The 23,654-nt window shown below is 43.8% G+C and overlaps 1 protein-coding gene across 2 annotated transcripts in view; it reads right to left on the reverse strand.

The window, feature by feature from the left end:
• Window positions 1-4,298: 4,298 nt before the first annotated feature.
• Window positions 4,299-23,654, reverse strand: part of LOC137306181 (probetacellulin-like) — a 47,277-nt gene continuing 27,921 nt past the window's right edge. For both annotated transcript variants that reach the window (XM_067975382.1, XM_067975299.1), the window contains 4 exons: window positions 16,533-16,650; window positions 13,417-13,563; window positions 7,530-7,659; window positions 4,299-5,323 (listed from right to left, as the gene is read on the reverse strand). In XM_067975382.1, coding sequence (XP_067831483.1) covers window positions 7,530-7,659; window positions 13,417-13,563; window positions 16,533-16,650 — 395 coding nt within the window. In that variant the 3' untranslated portion in view covers window positions 4,299-5,323. The remainder of the gene's footprint in view (window positions 5,324-7,529; window positions 7,660-13,416; window positions 13,564-16,532; window positions 16,651-23,654) is intronic.

Consider the following 23,654-nt stretch of genomic DNA (forward strand, 5'->3'; position numbering starts at 1 on the left):
TGTACATCTACTCCAACTCACTACCTCCCATTAAGTTTAGAGGATTAAAAGCAGTGAACTTTCATGGTAACAGCCTGTCACTCAACAACTATAAAAGCCATCTTGGGTTATCTCACCTCAGGTTGAATTGTTAAATCATGTCCCAGGTACAGAGATTGAGGGTAATTGCAGAAATGATTCTATTTAACGTACCTACAGTGAGAGAGGCTGGCAACTTATTTTAATCTCAAAAGGCTAACGCAGACATGATAACATAAATGCACTTCAGACTAAAATGAGGCTAAGCAGTTGCCTTGCCTGTTAAAGGAGAGCAATCTTTAATTGATGGTAACTGCTAGTGAAATAATTAATTCTATGATTCAAATAAAAGTTACTACTTTTTTTTAAAATGAATGACCAACAGAAAGACTTGCCTTTCTATAAAACCGTTCACATCTTCAGGGCGTCCCCAAAACACTTTACAGCCAATGAAGTACTTTTGAAGTGTAGTCACTGTTGTAATGTAGCAAACGCGGCAGCCAATTTGCGCACAGCAAGATCCCACAAACAGCAATGTGATAAGGATCAGATTATCTGTTTTAGTGATGTTAGTTGAGGGATAAATATTATCCAGGACACAGGGGAGAACGCCCATGCTCTTCTTTGAAATAGTGGCCATGGGATCTTTTACGTCCACCTGAGGACAGACGGGGCCTCGGTTTAATGCCTCATCCAAAGAACGGCATCCCCAACAGTGCAGCGCTCCCTCAGTACTGCACTGGGAGTGTCAGCCTAGATTTTGTGGAGTGGGACTTGAACCCACAACCTTCTGACTTGGAGGAGAGACAGTGCTGCCCACTAAACTGCAGCTGACACTACTGGAGGAGTACTCCTCCCATCTGGCCAGGGTAAGATTTTGAATTGGACCAGGTAAAGGGAATTCCAGCTGTGTGGTTCCCCCATCATCTGCAGCCTGGGCTCATTTCCCGAGCAATGCATGTTAGAGTGACGACCAAAACAAGCTTTCCGTCACGTCCCACTGCGTCACCCTCGGTTGTTTAGTTCCACTTCTACCCAGTGTCCTCCTGGTACAAACCCCAAATCAGATCACTGGCAGGAGGGTCGGTGACCCAAGGGGACAGATTTAAGGTAATTGGCAAAAGAACCAGAGGGGGAGATGAGGAGAAATTCTTTTACGTAACGAGTTGTTATGATCCAGAATGCAATGGCTGAAAGCAGATTGAATAATAACTTTCACAAGGGAATTGGATAAATACTTGAAGGGGAAAAATTTGCAGGACTATGGGGAAAGAGCTGGGGCGTGGGGGGGTGGGAGAGTGAGACTAATTGGATACCACTTTCAAAGAGCCGGCACAGCATGATGGGCCAAATGGCCTCCTTCTGTGCTGTATCATTTGACACCTTTTCTGGTTGAAGTCACTTAAAAAGGTCAAAAATGGAGTAATTTAAACATTGACAGCTATTGACTCCAAGGCAACCATCAGAGAGGAGTTCAGATACTGGCTAAACAATCAAGGTCATCTCCATAGTTTGGGTCAAACTAGCGTTTACCACAATCGTGAGAAACTCCTTTAAAAAAATGTTCCCCTTTCTGGCACTTTCTCTCTCTCAGTGTTGACAGAGTGCTCCGGTACAAAGATCATCCATTGTTAGGGGGTTCTGTTTTTTGTAACCAACCAATTAGTAAAAATGTTCCATGCGAAACCTTTGTACACACTCTTTTCTTCGATGGCAATTATCCATTAACTTGACCGCGTGATACCTACTGCCATGGCAATACATTCCATTCATTCCTCTTTTATGACTGAAGTCTATAAAAACAATGTTTACGACATGGTTGCAGAAACTGGGATGTCCCCTGTATATCACAGCACATTTATAATAGGTTAAGACACCATGTCAGCCGTGGCTCAGTGGGTAGCACTCTTTGCCTCTTAGTCACGAGGTCGCGGGTTCAAGTCCCACTCTAGAGAGTTGAGCGCAAATATTCAGGCAGACACTCCCAGCGCAGTACAGAGGGAGTGCTGCACTGTCGGAGGTGCCGCATTTTGGAGGAGTCGTTAAACCCAGGCCCCGTCTGCCCTCCCAGGTGAACTTAAAAGATCCCACGGCTGCTATTTCGAAGAAGAGCAGGGGAGTTCTCCCCAGTGTCCAGGCCAATATTTATCCCTCAACCAACATCACTAAAAAAAAAATCATCTGGTCATTATTTCATTGCTGTTTGTGGGATCTTGCTGTGCACAAATTGGCTGCCGTGTTTCCAACATTACAACAGTGACCACATTTCAAAAGCACTTCAATGTCTGACAGGCGCTTTGGGACGTCCTGAGGTCATGAAAGGCGCTACAGAAATACAAGTTTGTTCTTTCTTTTAAACTTAATCAAGGATAGATGGGGAAAAAAACCACCCATAAACATGGAGCAGTCTGTCATGGTTTGGAAAAATTGTACTCGCACACCATGTGCAATGATGGCAAAAAGCTTGTGAGAGAAGGCCCACGTCAATACTTGGGAAGGGAGGAAAACACAAAATTCAAACTAATAATAGACTGAAACCCGCGATCGGGGTAGGAGGTACTGTGAGGGCCCCTGAAGAAATAGAATAGCAGGAGACAGGATGGGGTAATGGCAAGACAGGGAATCAGCATTTCTATACCAAGAGCCCCGAAAATGGTCAGAGACTAAAAGATGGGGAAACAGACAACTTTCTTGGCGTCAGAGCCTTTCTACGTTCTTATTTTCTCAGGGACGTAATTGGTTCCATCTCCTCCTGCGCTCGCTGACCTACATTGGCTCCCGGTCCGGCAATGCCTCTATTTCAAAATTCTCATCCTGGTTTTCAAATCCCTATCTCTGTAACCTCCTCCAGCCCTACAACCCTCCGAGATATCTGTGTTCCTCCAATTCTGGCCACTTGTGCCCCGCCAATTTTAATCGCTCCACCATTGGCGGCCGTGCCTTCAGCTGCCTCGGCCCTAAGCTCTGGAATTCCCTCCCTAAATCTCTACACCTCTCTCTCCCCCCCTTTTAAGATCCTCCTTAAGACCTACCTCTTTGACCAAGCTTTTGGTCACCTGTCCTAATATCTCATGTGGCTTGGTCTCAAATTTTGTTTGATAATCGCTCCTGTGAAGTGGCTTGGGACGTTTTACTACGTTAAAGGCGCTATATAAATGCAAGTTGTTGTAGTTGTTCCTTCATTCTCAAATGGGAATTTGGGGAAAAAAAAATGGAGGAAAACTGAGTAAATGTGACTTATTAAGAGTAACAGAGAAAGGAGACAGAAGAGTTACACAGGGGAAAATTCTTTTACTGTATTATACTGATCGATAGGGTGAATTGCTAGGATAAAGTTGGACACGGTTGTGATGGGAAACTTGTTCAAAAGAAAAACACAAAATGCTGCAAAAATGCAGCACAGGAATTCCCAATGTGCATTCCTGGTCCGGTCAGGACTGGGAATTCATTAATTTACCCAAAGCAGCTTCTGAAACAGGAAGAGAGAGGTTGAAGTTTTGAATGCAACTTATAGGAACAGGAGGAGGCCATTCAGCCCCTCGAGCCTGTTCCGCCATTCAATTAGATCATGGCTGATCTGTATCTTAACTCCATCTACCCGCCTTGGTTCTGTAACCCTTAATACCCTTACCCAACAAAAATCTATCAATCTCAGTTTTGAAATTCTCAATTGACCCCCAGCCTCAACAGCCTTTTGGGGGGGGAAAAGAGTTTTCCAAATTTCCACTCCCCTTTGTGTGAAGAAGTGCTTCCTGACATCACCCCTGAACGGCCCAGCTCTAATTTTAAGGTTATGTCCCCTTGTTCTGGACTCTCCCACCAGAGGAAATAGTTTCTCTCTATCTATGCTATCAACTCCTTTAATCATCTTAATCATCTAGAATGCACTGCCTGAAAGGGTGGTGGAGGCAGATTCAATCATGGCTTTCAAAAGGGAATTGGATAAGTACTTGATATAAATTTTTTTTTTACAGGGTTACAGGGAAAGGGCAGGGGAGTGGGGCTAGCTGGATTGCCCTTGCAGAGAGCCAGCATGGGCTCGATGGGTCGAATGTCCTCCTTTTGTGCTATAACCATTCTATGATTCTTCTTGATTAAACACCTCAATTAGATCACCCCTTAATCTTCTATATTCAAGGGAATACGAGCCTAGGGTTGCAGAATCTATTTTACACTTTTTCTCAATCAGACACACACACAGAATCAATCGAACTACCTATCAGCTTAGTAGTTTTCATACTTGTCTTAGTGAGCTAAAACATTGGAAAGACAATGTTGGGTCATAAGTGAAGTACATTTATTAAACAATAACAAAATGATTGCAATTTCATACCCCCAAAAACACATCCATCCATCCATATTTCTGAACTACCCAAACTTTACGACAAAGGCAGTAAAGGTGAATGAGGAAACACTTTAATACTCATACAATCTGTTGATTCTTCACCTCACAGTGTTTAGATGTACTGATACAGCAATAGAACCAGTCAGCTTATTGTCAGGTATACCTACTTTTTCCTGCAACTCATTTAGCAACATTCATAAACAAATATCTCATCACATTTTTCTTGAACAAAAAAAAGTTTTCTTTTTTCTAAAACAAAAAGGAAGTGATTTCTGAACCGTTATTCAATCCGTCTGCATTCCACATTCATCAGCAGATAAAGCCGTGGGAATAAGACGCACCCAAAACTACATTTTTTTCATCCTGCGTCAGAAATTGTGTTCTTTTTCTTAAAATGTAGCAAAAACATGGAGACAGGTAACGGTCATAAATTATCGCTGTTTTAATTGCCTTCTTTCTCCGCTAAAATTAGCAAAGACAAATTCTTGTCTCCCCGTGACCCGATTCCTTTAAGTAACATTTATTCTGCATTTGTCATGTGTAGCTTCCAGACAATAGTAACAGGTGGACTGTTCTCTGGGAAAGATCTCTAGGTATGACTGTAGGTAGATCTAGAATTGTGGACTAACCTTTCAGTCTTTTCCTATTCTTTAGTTTCCAGCTCATGCATTTAAATCCTTCTCCAGTTTGTGACACGGAGGCTTTCGAGCACCATTTCAGAAGGCAATGAAGGATAAAGTACAGGTTTCGCACAAGCTGTAAGTAATCGTTAAGTTTACAAAATATAGTTAGTAACGTATTTTCTTTTTTTCAAAATTTAATCTACCATCTTTTCAAATTTAAATCTGCCGCTTAAAAAGTTCAGACTGACTATCACGACCCAGTCTCGGCAGAACCATCTTGGGCTTCATGTATTCCTGGAAGGACCATCCTGCCTGCAGGTGTCTCCCTGGAAGGATCCTGTGGGCCGGAGAAAACAAAAGTCAATTTATAAAGCAGCAGTGGAGCTGTATTAATAGAACTGGAGTCAATCTCTCCCCCCACCCTTTTGTCAAGTTTCAATCCTCCTCTCCCAAAGGTGCTAACTATTCCTCGTTCCCCCTTCCCAAGAATCCGATCTTCGCTTGTAAACTCAGACCGCACGTTCGAGGGTGGAGGGCATCATAACCGATCTGATCTTGTCCATACCCCCAACACTCAACACTTTGCAGCAAGCGTCACTTAGATAGCAAGCGGGAGAAGGAGCCCCGGGCGGTTTCCCTCTCCCTAGCTCAGGGACACCGAAGCCGCTGTCCTGGCTGCGATCCGCAAACTCGGCACAGATTGGAGATCAAACCTGGAACTTTCTATAGTCTGTGTAACTCAGTGCACAAATTGCTTTTACCCAATAGACTTTCAGGATCTCTAGTTTCCTTAACATCCATCTTTAACATTATTGCAAAGTAAAACAATTAGACCAGGATATCATTCTATCCATTTAAGTGTTCCAATAGAATGGGGCTTGAAAAGGAAAAATTTGCAGGGCTATGGGGAAAGAGCAGGGGGAGTGGGACTAATTGGACAGCTCTTTCAAAGAGCCGGCACAGGCACGATGGGCCGAATGGCCTCCTTCTGTGCTGTATGATTCTATGAATGATTCATGCCAAAAGCAAAATTCACACTTTAAGCCCATGAGAGCAAAAAACAAAGATCCTTACCGGCGTTCTAATGTTCACAGTTATGTAATAAGCCAGTTAGTGATACTGTCGGAAACCCTGCTCAAGGTCGGGATGAGACTATAGACTCCCGTAATTAAGATAAGAACGTAAGAAATAGGAGCAGGAGTAGGCCACACGGCCCCTCGAGTCTGCTCCGCCATTCAATAAGATCATGGCTGATCTTCTACCTCAACTCCACTTTCCTGCCCGATCCCCATATCCCTTAGAGTCCAAAAATCTATCGATCTCAGCCTTGAATATATTCAATGACTCAGCAGCCTCAGCCCTCTGGGGTAGAGAATTCCAAAGATTCACAACCCTTTGAGTGAAGAAATTTCTCCTCATCTCAGTCCTAAATGGTCGACCCCTTATCCTGAGACTATTCCCCCTGTTTCTAGACTCTCCAGCCAGGGGAAACAATCTCTCAGCATCTACCCTGTCAAGCCCCCTCAGAATCTTATATGTTTCAATGAGATCACCTCTCATTCTTCTAAACTCCAGAGAGTATAGGCCCATTCTACTCAATCTCTCCTCATAGGACAACCCTCTCATCCCAGGAATCAATCTAGTGAACCTTCGTTGCGCCAACTCTAAGGCAAGTATATCCTTCCTTAGCTAAGGAGACCAACACTAAACACAGAACTCCAGGTGAGGTCTGACCAAAGCCCTCTACAATTGTAGTTAAGACTTCCTTACTCTTGTGCTCCAAACACTCCTTGTAATAAAGGCCAACATACCATTTGCCTTCCTAATTGCTTGCTGTGCCTGCATGCTAACTTTGTGTTTCATGTGTAAATGGTGCTGCTGCTGGAGGTGGCATGCACAAAAGTCAGTGGATCACATGTAGAATACTGAACAGGGAGCGTCAGCCTAGATTTTGTGCTCAAGTCTCTGGAGTGGGACTTGAACCCACAACCTTCTGACTCAGAGGCGAGAGAGCTACCCACTGAGCCACGGCTGTGAAGGTTTAATTGAGGAGCCCACAATGCCAGTGGGAATCCTCACCCACAGGCAACACTTATCTGAGATTTGTGTTGCCCATTAAAATTGATCTTGAAGGCTGGCATACATCAAAATTGATGTATTTAAGGGGAAGCTAGATAAGTACATGAGGGAGAAAGGAATAGAAGGATATGCTGATAGGGTGCGATGAAGTAGGGAGGGAGGAGACTCGAGTGGAGCATAAACACCGGCATAGACCAGTTGGGCTGAACGGCCTGTTTCTGTGCTGTATATTCTATATGATTCTATGTAAAATTTGTTCCAGTTTTAAACCAAAATGAGTGATCATCACTCCTAGCGAATGACATGTGGCAGGTCTGGACAGCTCGCCTCTCTCCAACCCCCTGACCATCTGTATATTTCTCGGTTTTGTCTTTCCTCTTAAACTGTGGTAAAAGTGACCCTTGGAAACACTAACTTAAAAACGGAAATGGGCCAACTCCTTTGGCCAATACACTGTTACTCACTCATGCAAGAGTCGTCATTGTTGTATCTTCATTTTCACCTCGTAACTCTTTCCCCTCAAGCGGCTTTGCGCTTAAAGCTTCGACTTCTTCTCCCCGCTTCCTTCTTTCTTTGTGCTTCCTGTGAAATCGACTGCAGAAAAATAAAATCTAACGTTAGGCAAGAAAAAGGAAGAGGTTACAAAAACATTTCTCGAACAATGGACCAAAGCTTGCTGGAAAAAAATAACGGCGCGTTAACGACGCACGCCTTTATTAACGCGCAAATCGGCCAGCAAGTTCGGGCGAAGGAGAGAAACGCCGTGAATTGCGAATCTCCAGAACCTGCTGGTCGATTTACCCCGCTCCTCCGTTTGCTTCGCACAAACGGCATCGCGGTCTTGGCCTAACCGTTATTTTTTAAGAACTCGCTGGACTTGCACGTCATTTGCCCGTTAAACTCGCCGCAGAAAGTTAGGGCTGGAACTTAACAGTGTAAGTAACCTTTCTAACAAAGTGATAATTATTAATGTAACGCCAATAAATCTCTCTGGCTCAGAAAGGGAACGATTTAAATTGTGGAGTCTCATTCCTGCAGGTTGTAAATCCTTCATGGAGATTTAAAAAATTTCAAATATCAAATTTTTTTTTCTTACTTTTCCTTTCTGTCTTTTTTTTCCTCTCTCTCTTACTCCGATCTTTCCTTCCCTCCCTTTATTTCTCTTTCTGTGCCTGATTTGACTCTAATTCACCCTATTCCCTTCTCAGTCGTTCCTCTGTTAATTTCTCAATTCTTAAATCTCATTGGTTGAGGAGATAGAGTGTTGGTCCCGTCGTTCACTGAGGTCCCAGATGCCCCCATTGCCCCCGCCGTTATCAGCTCGCACTTCCAGCAAGTTACGGGGCAAATTATATTGGAGCAGAAAGATGCCGGAAAAGGTCCAACTAATGGGGCTCGCAGTGAGAGGCCCCACTCCAGCAAGCCTTGAACCATTACTAATTAGATTGCACGTGTCAAATTCCACTTTAGTCAGATAGTTTTTATTTCTACAGAAACATTTTGAGCGGAAATATAACATTTATACAGAACAAAATTCTCAATCTACAGAATGAAATGTGGTCGCTTCAGAATTCACAATGAATCTTGGGCCTGGTTGTTTGAATAGCTCGCATGTGGTTACATATGTTTGCAGATTCAATGTTCATCTTATTTTCTTTCAAATGTTACATATGTGTTCCCTTTAGTCCAAATCAATTGCCAATTTAGTCTTCCAGATATTGACCTGACTTTCACCCTGACCTTACTCTGCTGAATAAAGTTACCACCCTCCTCTTTATAACTTTTATCAGGTTTACCAAAGCATGCCGATCCTTCTTAAGAAACTGAAAAAGAGATGCTTTTCTTGTCTACATTAATGATCATGAAGTAAGAACATTTGAGCTTCAAAGTATGCTCTTGAAATACATTTAAATCCTTATTGCCCTGAAGTTTTGCCTTCCGCAAATGCCCAAATATCTAAGAGACCCCCCCAACAATCAAACCTCTTACACCCAGATGCTGAAGCCAAAAGTCTAGACCATTTTATTCTTGAACTTGCTGCAAAAACACTGGTCAGTCCTTAAGGGCCTTCCAAAAAAAAACCTCCAAAAATTAAATTCTGCCTAAAAGTTGGAAGATTTCAAGTTTTCTTGATATAGCTATTGTAATATAAAGACATCTTATCAAATAACATTTTATTTAATTTGTTCACATTTCATCTTTCTCAGACTCCTGGACAGGTAGAAGAAAATTCTCATCAGATAGCTAACCTTGCTCCTCCCAGTCTCTCTCCATTTTATTGGCACTATCGTGGTGGTTGTTCCTTTGAATTTTCCCTTCTGGCCCGTCCCAAGCTCCAAACAGACGTTCGTCACTCTCCTCCCTAGATCCTCACCGCATTGAAAATCACAATGCCTCGCTCAGTCTCCTACTTGCTAATCTGTCCTCCCCATGGCCCCAAAACTGTGGAACATCCTCATCTTTCTCAGTTTTACAACTTTCAAAAAAAAAATATTCTACTGAGGAAAAAAGGGTGTAAAAGAAATGACAGCCACCTGTGGCTAAGTAAAGAAATTAAGGATAGTATCCGACTAAAAACAAGGACATATAAGGTAGCCAAACTTAGTGGGAGGATAGAAGATTGGGAAGTCTTCAAAAGACAGCAAAAAAGTAACTAAAGGATTGATTAAGAAAGAGAAGATAGATTATGAAAATAAATTAGCAAAAAATATAAAAACAGATAAGCAAGAGTTTCTATAGTTATATAACAAGAAAAAGGGTGGCTAAGGCAAGTGTAGGTCCCTTAGAGGATGAGACCGGGAATTTAATGGTGGGAAACATGGAGATGGCAAAAATGCTGAACAAATATTTTGTTTCAGTCTTTACGGTAGAGGACACTAAGAATATCCCAACACTGGACAAACAGGGGACTCTCGGGGGGGAGGAGCTAAATACGATTAAAATCACTCAGGAGATGGTACTCAGTAAAATAATGGGACTCAAGGCGGATAAATCCCCTGGACCTGATGGCTTACATCCTAGGGTCTTGAGGGAAGTGGCAGTAGGGATTGTGGATGCTTTGGTAATAATTTTCCAAAATTCTCTGGACTCGGCAAAGGTCCCGGCAGATTGGAAAACTGCTAATGTAACACCGTTATTTAAAAAGGGTAGTAGGCAGAAGGCTGGAAATTATAGACCAGTTAGCCTAACATCTGTGGTGGGTAAAATTTTGGAATCTATTATTAAGGAGACAGTAGCAGAACATTTGGATAAACATAATTTAATAGGACAAAGTCAGCATGGCTTTACAAAGGGGAAGTCATGTCTGACAAATTTGCTTGAGTTCTTCGAGGATATAACGTATAGGGTGGATAAAGGGGAACCAGTGGACGTAGTGTATTTAGACTTCCAGAAGGCATTCGACAAGGTGCCACATAAAAGATTATTGCTCAAGATAAAGAATCACCGTATTGGGGGTAATATTCTGGCATGGGTGGAGGATTGGTTATCTAACAGGAAGCAGAGAGTTGGGATAAATGGTTCATTCTCGGACTGGCAACCAGTAGCCAGTGGTGTTCCGCAGGGGTCGGTGCTGGGTCCCCAACTCTTTACAATCTATATCAACGATTTGGAGGAGGGGACTGAGTGTAACATATCAAAGTTTGCAGATGATACAAAGATGGGAGGGAAAGTAGAGAGTGAGGAGGACATAAAAAACCTACAAGGGGATATAGACAGGCTGGGTGCGTGGGCGGAGATTTGGCAGATGCAATACAATATTGGAAAATGTGAGGTTATGCACTTTGGCAGGAAAAATGAGAGCAAGTTATTATCTTAATGGCGTGAAACTAGAAAGTACTGCAGTACAAAGGGATCTGGGGGTCCTAGTGCAAGAAAATCAAAAAGTTAGTATGCAGGTGCAACAGGTGATCAAGAAGGCCAACGGAATGTTGGCTTTTATTGCTAGGTCGATAAAATATAAAAACAGGGAGGTATTGCTGCAGTTATATAAGGTATTGGTGAGACCGCACCTGGAATACTGCATACAGTTTTGGTGTCCATACTTAAGAAAAGACATACTTGCTCTCGAGGCAGTACAAAGAAGGTTCACTCGGTTAATCCCGGGGATGAGGGGGTGGACATATGAGGAGAGGTTGAGTAGATTGGGACTCTACTCATTGGAGTTCAGAAGAATGAGAGGCGATCTTATTGAAACATATAAGATTGTGAAGGGGCTTGATCGGGTGGATGCGGTAAGGATGTTCCCAAGGATGGGTGAAACTAGAACTAGGGGGCATAATCTTAGAATAAGGGGTGCTCTTTCAAAACTGAGATGAGGAGAAACTTCTTCACTCAGAGGGTAGTAGGTCTGTGGAATTTGCTGCCCCAGGAAGCTGTGGAAGCTACATCATTAAATAAATTTAAAACAGAAATAGACAGATTCCTAGAAGTAAAGGGAATTAGGGGTTACGGGGAGCGGGCAGGAAATTGGACATGAATTTAGATTTGAGGTTAGGATCAGATCAGCCATGATCTTATTGAATGGCGGAGCAGGCTCGAGGGGCCGATTGGCCTACTCCTGCTCCTATTTCTTATGTTCTTATGTTCCCTTCCTACTACTGGATATTAACGCCCCAACTTGGCATCACTTAATCACTACTTCCTGATTTAACATATCTTCTCCCTTACTCTTGACCTTGATGGTGTCCTGCACTGTGGGTCTTGGCATTCAGCTAGGCTCCTAATAAATTAAAAAGAATGATCTTACTTGGCATACATCAAGATGATACTGCAATTTGGGTAATAAAAAATGTAATCATAAAATCTAATGTAACCAGAAACTAATTAGCACTAAAACAGGGCAATAAAGAACAGAGTATTCCGTGCCATGAAACTAAAAACAAATGGGATTAGATGTTACCGATTTCGGGAGAAGGTGCAGTATATTTGATACTGCCTGTATTGCATCATGAAGATTTACTGGATATGATAAAGGGCAGGTACTTCTGTGGGGTGAGGGGTGGGCTTGGAGCCTGAAGGTTTTTTGAGCAAAATTCCAGCAAGGCTGAGCTCCGCTTTTGATCCTTCCAAGGTTGGACGAAACGAGTACCACGTATTAGGACGAGGAAACCAGGAACTGCAGGACTTGCCACCAACTGCAGCTTCTGGTGGCGGTTCAGTAATGGAAACAGGGATCAGTGATGCATCCAGTCGGCACTTCATGTTGAATTGGGATCAACTCTACGAGTAATCTCTCTCATCGCAGATGGTCTACATCGAGTTACATCGAGTCTACAGCTCAGAAACAGGCCATTCGGCCCAATTGGTCTACGCTGGCATTTTGCGCACCACACGAGCCTCTTCCCACGCGACTTCATCTCACCCTGTCAGCATATCCTTCTATTCCTTTCTCCCTCATGTGTTTATCCAGCTTCCCCTTAAATGCATCCACGCTATTCGCCTCAACTACTCCTTGCGGTAGTGAGTTCCACATTCTCACCACTCTCTGGATAAAGAAGTTTCTCCTGAATTCCCTGTTGGATTTATTGTCAATCATTTCTCACACATAGGTTACACCCAGCATCAGAGAACAGCACCTGCATTGCTTGGGGAACAAGGCAAGTCACCCTCGGCAATTCGAAAGCACTTTCTAAACGATGACTCAGTAGCAATTTTGGCAGAGGCCTCGACCACCAACGGGATCAGTTTTCTAAACCAAATCATTAGCAAAACAACTCTGTAGCACCACACATAGAATCAGAGCACAGGAGGCCGCCATTCGGCCCATCGTGCCTTTGCTGGCTCTTTTGAAAGAGTTATCCAATTAGTGCCACCCCACCCCTGCACCCCCACTCCTGCTCTTTCCCCAGAGCCCTGCAAATTTTTCCTTTTCAAGTATTTATCCAGTTCCCCTTTGAAAGTTACTGCTGAATCTGCTTCCACCGCCCTTTCAGGCAGCGCATTCCAAGTGTTGAACCAATCGAGCTCAAGCTATCCGGAAATGCTCAACATCTTTCCTTTTCAAGGTTGCCATTAATAGAGGTGGTTCGGCTATTTTAAGATGATTTTTGAAACCCTGCAGCTTATTAAACACAACGCAAAAGGCGGCTGACAGAAAACCAGTAATTAAAGTTTGATATTTCAAAACATAAATTCTTTTTTTTTTTGTAAGGATAGGTAGTAAAATGTATTTAATAACATTAAGATCCAGTATAAATGGGATGTTATTGCAAAAAATTATCTAATAAAAAGAGGACCTTGGCCGCAAAATACCCTACTTTTAAATTCATTGACAATTTACAAGTATTTTTTATACAGTAGCTACTACTCTGTAATTTCTCAGACACAACAAAATATGGACCAATACTTAACTGTACACAGATACATATGATAACGGTCAGAATAATTAGCACCACCATTGTCACGATCAGGCCAATGATGATGAACTGGTCACGCGCTCCGATTAAATAGAACATATCCACCAACTCACACCTGGATCCAGTGTAGCCAGAGTTACACCTGTTAAAAACAAAGTAACAATAAGTCAGTTATTGGATATTGCATTGGCTTTGTGGTCAATAGCAATAGGCTCTAAGAAAGGCAGATTTTTTTTATCTGGGAATCTCAATGCAACACCCATAGGGACAGCTTTAGTTGTAATTTCTCAATTGATGGGGAGTTGTTTTCATTTAACACTTGATAATTAGTAGGAGTAATTTTCTGACTTTGTGCCTCTGGTGGACAGCCTTGACCCTCCTCTCCTCCCCTCCCCATATCCCCTCCACTCCCTCCTTCCTTCCTTCCCTCCAAAACGGTGACACCGAGCCACATAAGGAGATATTAGTACAGGTGACAAAAAGCTTGGTCAAATAGGTAGGTTTTAAGGAGCGTCTTAAAAGGAGGAGAGAGAGGTAGAGAGGCGGAGGGGTTTAGGGAGGGAATTCCAGAGCTTAGAGCCTGGGAAGCTGAAGGCACGGCCGCCAATGGAGGGGCGAAGGAAATCGGGGATGCGCAAGAGGCCAGAATTGGAGGAGCGCAGAGATCTCGGAGTGTTGTAGGGCTGGAGGGGGTTGCAGGGATAGGGAGAGGGGGAGGCCCTGGAGGGATTTGAAAACAAGGATGAGAATTTCCGTCGTCTCTACAGGGTTTCTGCCAAAGCTATTTCCAGCCAACAGGACACTGCAGCCAGAAATCGAGTTACATAGAACCTACAGCACAGAAACGGGCCATTCTGCCCAACTGCTCCACACCAGCCTCCTCCCACCCTATCAGCATAATCCTTCTATTCCTATATCTCCCTCATGTGTTTATCTAGCTTCCCCTTAAATGCATCTACTCCTTGTTGCATTCCCACCACTCTTCCTCACAATTTAACTGCATGACGTTTTTTTATTTTTGTTGAAATTATCAGTAGTGATCTAAATGGCCCACAAGGGACAATTAAAACGTAGAAATCGTTGCAGCCATGAAGTATTTGTAAAAACTTTTTCCGGTTTCCAGAGATGAGCTCAACTCCAGCCTTGCAAAGTCTAACTTCCTCTCGATCACCGGTAGGCTGCGATTCTACATCTTCCTGAGGAGACTGGCTGTAGCTCACTAACAGAGATAAATATACATCACACTCCGGTGGCCAAGGGAGAGCCTTTTAAAGTAATAAGATTTTCAGTTTGAAGTCCACTTGGATTTGCTAATACTGTGCATCCGAAGCAAGAAAAAAAAATCACTTTATCAAATTAGACCATGACTGTAGGACAAGCAGACAGGCTCCAACTAGAGTTGAGGTTGAAGATCAGCCATGATCTGATTGAATGGCGGAGCAGGCTCGAGGGGCCGTATGGCCTACTCCTGCTCCTATTTCTTATGCTCTTAACTACTGATAGGCAAATTTAGGACTGCTGTCAGGAAGTACTTCTTTAAAGAGTGATCAAAACATGGAACGTTCTTCCCAGTAGGGGTGACAGAGGGGAGAACCTTGGACTCGTGCAAGAAACAAATAGCCGTCCTCACTTCTATCGAGTGATCTTTCAACAGTACATTCTAGAATTTATTTCGTCAGCCGTGCCTCAGTGGGCGGCACTCTCACCTCTGAGGCAGAAGGTCGTGGTTTCAAGTCCCACTCCAGAGACTTGAGCACATAATCCGGGCCGACACTCCCAGTGCAGTGCTGAGGGAGTGCTGCACTGTCGGAGGGTCAGTGCTGAGGGAGTGCTGCACTGTCGGAGGGTCAGTGCTGAGGGAGTGCTGCACTGTCGGAGGGTCAGTGCTGAGGGAGTGCTGCACTGTCGGAGGGTCAGTGCTGAGGGAGAGCTGCACTGTCGGAGGGTCAGTGCTGAGGGAGAGCTGCACTGTCGGAGGGTCAGTGCTGAGGGAGTGCTGCACTGTCGGAGGGTCAGTGCTGAGGGAGTGCTGCACTGTCGGAGGGTCAGTGCTGAGGGAGTGCTGCACTGTCGGAGGGTCAGTGCTGAGGGAGTGCTGCACTGTCGGAGGGTCAGTGCTGAGGGAGTGCTGCACTGTCGGAGGGTCAGTGCTGAGGGAGTGCTGCACTGTCGGAGGGTCAGTGCTGAGGGAGAGCTGCACTGTCGGAGGGTCAGTGCTGAGGGAGAGCTGCACTGTCGGAGGGTCAGTGCTGAGGGAGTGCTGCACTGTCGGAGGGTCAGTGCTGAGGGAGTGCTGCACTGTCGGAGGGTCAGTGCTGAGGGAGTGCTGCACTGTCGGAGGGTCAGTGCTGAGGGAGTGCTGCACTGTCGGAGGGTCAGTGCTGAGGGAGTGCTGCACTGTCGGAGGGTCAGTGCTGAGGGAGTGCTGCACTGTCGGAGGGTCAGTGCTGAGGGAGTGCTGCACTGTCGGAGGGTCAGTGCTGAGGGAGTGCTGCACTGTCGGAGGGTCAGTGCTGAGGGAGTGCTGCACTGTCGGAGGGTCAGTGCTGAGGGAGTGCTGCACTGTCGGAGGGTCAGTGCTGAGGGAGTGGTACACTGTCGGAGGGTCAGTACTGAGGGAGTGGTACACTGTCGGAGGGTCAGTACTGAGGGAGTGCTGCACTGTCGGAGGCGCCACCTTTCGCCCGAGACTTTAAACCGAGGACCCATCTGCTCTCTGAGATGGACGTAGAAGATCCCATGGCACTATTTCGAAGAAGTGCAGGGGAGTTCTCCCCAGTGTCCTGGCCAATATTTATCCCTCAACCAACATCACTAAAAAAAAAAATGATCTGGTCATTTATTTCATCGCTGTTTGTGGGATCTTGCTGTGCGCAAATTGGCTGCCACGTTTCCTACATTACAACAGTGACTACACTTCATTGGCTGTAAAGTGCTTTGGGACGTCCTGAGGTTGTGAAATCGCTATATAATTGCAAATTCTCTCTTTTTACAAAGTTTACAGAACTAAATAACATTAGTTTGCTGGTAACAGGTTGAAGCTGAATTACAGTCAATAAAGCCAGTGTGGGAAAGGGTTAAAGATATTTCGATCAGAAGCCAGTCACTTACACACACGCAGGCTGTTGCTCAGACACTAAGAAACGACATTGTCCCTCAATACAGTAGTCCCTAAACTCCTTTGGACACTTGGTGAAGTGTTTTGACTGAGATGCTTCTACAGGAGTATCTAAATGGAGAAAGAAAGCCACATATGGATTAATTTTGCAAGATTAGATCAAACATTTTGCGACTGTAGGGGACTCACCAGCGACAAGGATCAGAGAATCAGGCCTCCATTATCCTCAGCGTTCTTAACCAAAGGTGACACGAGGAAAACTTTTTATTTAACACAGAGCGAGTGGTTAGGATCTGGAATGCACTGCCCGAGGGGGTGGTGGAGGCAGATTCAATCATGGCCTTGGAAAGGGAACTGGCTAAGTACTTGAAAATAAAAAAGTTGCAGGGCTACGGGGATAGGGCGGGGGAGTGGGACTAGCCGGATTGCTCTTGCATAGAGCCGGCACGGACTCGATGGGCCAAATGGCCTCCTTCCGTGCGGTTACCTTTCTTTCTATGATTCCAGGCCTCTGTTATAACATCTAAAATTACTCATAAATCCAGCATGAAATAAAGATGGATTTTGTTAACTGATTATAAATTTAGAATAAATGATTAAACAAATAAACAAGCCAATTATTCATGCTGGTTTTTAAAATAATAAACCAGCAGATCACCTCTGGCAATGCTCATGGTGAGTCAGAATATTTGTTGTTTTATAACAATATAAGGAGTATTTATGCTATAAAGAAAGACTTGCATTTATATAGCGCCTTTCACAACCTCAGGACGTCACAAAGCGTTTTACAGCCAACAAAGTACTTTTTGAAGTGTAGCCACTGTTGTAATGTAGGAAACGTGGCAGCCAATTTGCGCACAGCAAGATCCCACAAACAGCAATTACTGCAACATCACTAAAATCATATCATCTGATCATTATCTCATTGCTGTGCGCAAATTGGCTGCCAAGTTCCTACATTCCAACAGTGACTACACTTCAAAAAGTACTTCAATGGCTGTAAAACGCTTTGGGACGTCCTGAGGTTGTGAAAGGCGCTATATAAATGCAAGTCTTTCTTTCTTTCTTTTCTTTGACTTCAAAATGATCATCAAATGATTGACCTGTGGTGTCATTCAGCAAACTGAATACAGTTCTGGATATGGAGGGATAGGAGACCCATGGGAAGGATACAGCAAAGATTCCCTAGAATTAAACCAGGAATAAGATGTTCCAGTCAGGAAGAAAGGCTCGAAAAATTGGGTCTTTTTCACTGGAACTGAAAAGATCAAAGTGAAAATCCATTCAACATTTACAAATTGTGAAAGGAATGGAGAATGTAAACATAAAAAGATTAATTCTTGATAACAAAAGGGATGTAATAGACTCAGGATTATTTCAAGGTGAATGAAAGGAGGAACTAAGAGAATTTATTTTCATACAGAGAGTTCTTAGAACATGGACTGTTTCGCCACAACTGGCTATTGAGGCAGAAACTGTATCAATTAAGAGGGGCTTGGATAAGTATTTGAAACAGAAGATATAAAATGATAGAGGTCAGGGACGATGAAGTGGTATTATATACAAGAAAGCTCCACTGACACAGAAATGATGGGCTGATTAACCTCCTTCTGTGCTGCAATTTTAACGGTGCTACGAAGCCAAATTTGGGCTGGAAACACATAGAATTTACAGCACAGAAACAGGCCCTGGTCCATGCCGGTGTTTATGCTCCACACGAGCCTCCTCCCTCCCTACTTCATCTCACCCTATCTGCATGTCCTTCTATTCTTTTCTCCCTCATGTGTTTATCGAGCTTCCCCTTAAATGCATCTATGCTATTCACCTCAACTACTCCTTGTGGTAGCGAGTTCCACATTCTCACCATTCTCAAGGTCCCATGTCACTATTTCCAAGAAGAGCAGGGGAGTTCTCCCCCGGTGTCCTGGTCAATATTTATCCCTTAACCAACATCACTAAAACAGACTATCTGGTTGTTATCACATTGCTGTTTGTGGGATCTTGCTGTGTGCAAATTGGCTGCCGTGTTTCCTGCATTACAACAGTGACTACACTTCAAAAAGTACTTCATTAGCTGTAAAGCATTTTGGGACGCCCTGAGGTTGTGAAAGGCGCTATATAAATGCAAGCCTTTCTTTCTTTCTTTCTATAAAATATATCCAAAATTTTAAAACATGAGTTGCTGCCTTAGCAATATTAATGTAATTATTCACATTTTATTAAAAGATAGGAAACGTGCAGTTTTCTAAGTACCAGTACTATTTGCCAATACTAAATAGTCATTATGTCACTGCAATAACTTGGATTCTGAAATGCAAGGCAACTTTGCCAAACCCGCACTTGATACTAAGCTTGAGGGGGGCGATAAAATCTGATGAAGTAGCCAAGGAGTTACAGAAGGACCTAGAAAATTTGCAAGTGCGCAGAAATGTAGCCAATTAAATTCAACACATCTGCAGGAGTAGGATCTACACTTAACAAGTCTGAAGAAGTCATGCTGAGACTATATTGTGCTCTGCTTAAGAATGCATCCTGTGTAAATTAATGATCAGAGAATCAGACACTTGAATTCCAATATGTGCTTTGGCTGGGTGAACAATGCTGGATAATTACCCCTTTTATGTCTACCTGAAGTGTTCAGACACTCTGGTAAAAGGTACTTTGAGGGTTAAATCAGTAATCACGCATATAAAAATCTAAAGATCCCCACCATATAATTCTAAGTTTGATTAAAATCAAATAAAGGAAACGATAAATCGCTCATGACATGACTGGTCTTTTATCATAGAATGATGAAGCCATTCGGCCCAGTTGGTATAAGGGGAAGTCGAGTAGGAAATGGAGTGAGGGGAGGGGAACGGAGCAGTCGGGTCTGGGAATACAAGAGAACAGAGCAGTTGGATGGGGAATGCAAGCGAGTAGGGTAGATGGCCCAAGTGGGAACTGGTACACGACATGAGGCCAGAACTCAAGTTGGACTGGGGGTCAGTTTCCTGCTGTCTGACAAGTGGAAACAACAAGGTCCATGGCCTGAGACAGGTAAAGAACGAACGAACTTGCATTTATATAGCGTCTTTCACAGCCTCAGGACATCCCAAAACGCTTTACAGCCAATGAAGTAATGTAGGAAACACGGCAGCCAATTTGCACACAGCAAGATCCCACAAAGAGCAATGCGATAATGACCAGATAATCTGTTTTCATGATGTTGGTTGAGGGATAAACATTGGCCCAGGACACCGGGGAGAACACCCCTGCTCTTTTTCAAAATAGTGCCATGGGATCTTTTACATCCACCTGAAAGGGAGACCTGGATTACAATTCAGATGGGGCATTTGAACCAGTGTGCTGTAGATGATGAACAACAATTTAAACATTCAAGATCGGATCATATTTCAAGTCTTAATATTTTAAATATATATCTGAGCTGTGTCTGGTCATGTTTTCCACAACAGGTGGTTCTACTGAAGTGCAGAGGTAATCCCCAACAATATCCATCGCTTTTCATGCTGACTGGGGAAACAGGAATTATTTATATGCATTTTGTTTGCAAAGGAAGTGGAAATTACTTAACATCAACCGCATGCTTTGTCCTGAAAACAACCAATTTAAGGTGAAGGGTGTGGAAACATAAACAGGGTCTGCGGCTAGTATCTGCTGAGAGATGTAGATGTGTAGATGAAAACATAAAATTACAAAGCGATATTGATAGATTAGGTGAATCGGCAAAACTGTGGCAAATGGAATTCAATGTAGACAAATGTGAGGTCATCCACTTTGGATCAAAAAAGGATAGAACAGGGTATTTTCTAAATGGTAAAAAGTTAAAAACAGTGGATGTCCAAAGGGACTTAGGGGTACAGGTACATAGATCATTGAAGTGTCATGAACAGGTGCAGAAAATAATCAAGGCGGCAAACGGAATGCTGGCCTTTATATCGAGAGGACTGGAGTACAAGGGGGCAGAAGTTATGCTGCAGCTATACAAAACCCTGGTTAGACCGCACCTGGAGTACTGTGACCAGTTCTGGGCACCGCACCTTCGGAAGGACATATTGGCCTTGGAGGGAGTGCAGCGTAGGTTTACTAGAATGATACCCGGACTTCAAGGGTTAAGTTACAAGGAGAGATTACACAAATTGGGGTTGTATTCTCTGGAGTTTCGAAGGTTAAGGGGTGATCTGATCAAAGTTTATAAGATATTAAGGGGAACAGATAGGGTGGATAGAGAGAAACTATTTCCGCTGGTTGGGGATTTTAGGAGTAGGGGGCACAGTCTAAAAATTAGAGCCAGACCTTTCAGGAGCGAGATTAGAAAACATTTCTACACACAAAGGGTGGTAGAAGTTTGGAACTCTCTTCCGCAAACGGCAATTGATACTAGCTCAATTGCTAAATTTAAATCTGAGATAGATAGCTTTTTGGCAACCAAAGGTATTAAGGGATATGGGCCAAAGGCAGGTATATGGAGTTAGATCACAGATCAGCCATGATCTTATCAAATGGCGGAGCAGGCACGAGGGGCTGAATGGCCTACTCCTGTTCCTGAGAGACTCGGGGCAGGGTGTCATTTCACCTGCAGCACGTCAAGTGCTCCCTGTGAGACTGAACCTGGAGTTGCAGAATGTCTCAGCAGCGAACAGCCCGTAAGTAATCTCGGAGGAAAGGCCTAGACCGATTTCGGGCTGTTTCCCGGGACGCACACCGAGACAGATATCGCCAGCGGCCGGAAGACCATCAACTCGGTGAAAGGGGCCCTTCGGCCCGCCCGAAACCTGCTGGTCTTCCAGCTGAAGGAGCTGTCCACGACCGAGCGTCGCCGACTGGCGCACTCCAAGGTCCAGGAGTACGTGCTGCGGGACGCACTGAGGCGAGGTGCGACCTACGCAAAGGCTCTAGGGGGAAAGGCCATCGTGTAAGGCCACCCCACCTTGTGTTGATCAGGATGTATTAGAAAACTTAAAAGTTTCAAAAGCTGTAACAATACGGTCACAGTGTATACTTTGCATTGCAATGAACTGCCGTGCTGCATTTTGTGCCCTTTATTTGAACTGTGTGTATCTTTACATTTTATGGAATAAAGTATATTTTGAAGTATAAGAGGTCTAGACCGATTTCAGCAGCTTGCTACAGCCTCTCAGGTACAATCGAGGTGAAGTCACCAGTGTCTATCGCGATTACACAATCTCCCGTGGCATTGCTCAGTAAGTTTGAGAATACATTGTTCTATAATATTATGCAACGTGACACACGGTGTAGTATCAGGACTATTGCTTTACACTGACTGAATTAAACCAAATTGCATTATTATATCTATTTTTAACCAATGTTTTGAGGAATCAATTACGCAACTCTCCATTTTTCTATGAAAACTGTAAATCAGTGGCCTTGATTTCACCGTCGATGATAATGATATATATGCAGGAGGCTAGCAAGGAGATGAAGCAGGAGATGGGACTGGGAGGGAATGGAGTGCGGGAAGGCAGGGATCAGGGTGGAAACGGGTTGGTGGCCATGATAGGGTGTGGAGGAAGGGAAAGGCGCACAGCTGAGCTGAAAGAATTTGGAAAGAAATTCATGACAGTTCTGACTGGTAGGTGCAGAGAGGCCGTTTCCCCTGACTGGACAGTCTAGAACTAGGGGTCATAGTCTCCGGATAAGGGGTCGGCCATTTAGGACTGAGATGAGGAAAAATTTCCTCACGCAGAGGGTTGTGAATCTTTGGAATTCTCTACCCCAGAGGGCTGTGGATGCTCAGTCGTTGAGTATATTCAAGGCTGAGATGGATAGATTTCAGGACTCTAAGGGAATCAAGGGATCTGGGGATTGGGAGGGAAAGTTGAGTTGAGGTCGAAGATCAGCCATGATCTTATTGAATGGCGGAGCAGGCTCGAGGGGCCCCATGGCCAACTCCTGCTCCTATTTCTTATGTTCTTATGACTGGAGACAGTGAAGCAAGTGTATGCTCATTGGTTCCTGGAAAATAATTATTATTTCCCTTACCCACTGCAGCTAGATAAATATATACAAGGGAGGAATAATGGCCCAAATCTTGCTAGAAAAATAATAATGTGTTAACGACACACGCCGTTATTAACGTGCAAATCGGCCAGAAGGTTCAGGGGATTGAGAGACACACCATGAGTTGTGAATCTCTAGGACTTGCTGGTCGATTTACGCCGCTCCTCTGTTTGCTTCACACAAACGGCATCTCGTCCTCAACCTCCCCGTTATTTTTAAGAACATGTTGGATTTGCATATTAATTGCCCATTCAACTCGCTGCAGAAAGTTAAGGCTGGAACTTAACAGCATAAGTACCCTTTTAATGACATGATAATTGTTAATACAATGGCAATCAACCTCTCCGGCCCAGAAAGGGAACAATTTAAAGTGTTCAATCTCATTCCTGCAGGTAGTAAATTCTTCTTAAGAGATTTTTAAAATATCAAATTTTAAATTTTAAATTTTTTTTTCTTACTTTTCCTTTGTGTCTCTTTTCTCTCTCTCTCTTAATCCAATCTTTCTTTCCCTCTCTTTATTTCTCTTTCTCTACCTGATTTGACTCTAATTCACTCTATTCCCTTCTCTGTTGTTCTCTGTTTCTTTCTCAATCCTTAAATCTCACTGGTTGAGGAGACAGACTGTTCGTCCCGTCGTTCACTAAGGTCCCGGATGCCTCGTTGCCCCCGCCCCGCCCGTGATCAGCTCGCGCTCCCAGCAAGTTACGGGGCAAAAGATTTTTGAGCTGAAGGGAGAGGGAAAAAGTCTAACTAACTGCATACGCCATGAGATGCCCCACTCCAGCAAAATCTGCCCAAATATGCTTTGTATGTGTGACCACTTTTGAACCTAGTACAAACAAAAAAAAAAGTGCCATTATCATCACCAGTCTGCATCACTCCCTGAAGTTAAAAAAAAATCAAAATAATTCTCCTGTCAAACATTACCTCAAAAAAAGATTTTCAAGTTCATGCTACAGCTTGTTTTGAAATCACTGGGAAAGACAAATGCAGAATTACTGTTACAGCGTGGGGGAAATGCACACTTTATGTCGTTACACTGAGAACTGTGGGGGAGGCCAAAAATATAAGATAGTCACTAATAAATCCAAGAA

This window comes from Heptranchias perlo, chromosome 1 (genome assembly GCF_035084215.1).
Source record: "Heptranchias perlo isolate sHepPer1 chromosome 1, sHepPer1.hap1, whole genome shotgun sequence".
In the NCBI taxonomy this organism is placed as follows: domain Eukaryota; kingdom Metazoa; phylum Chordata; class Chondrichthyes; order Hexanchiformes; family Hexanchidae; genus Heptranchias; species Heptranchias perlo.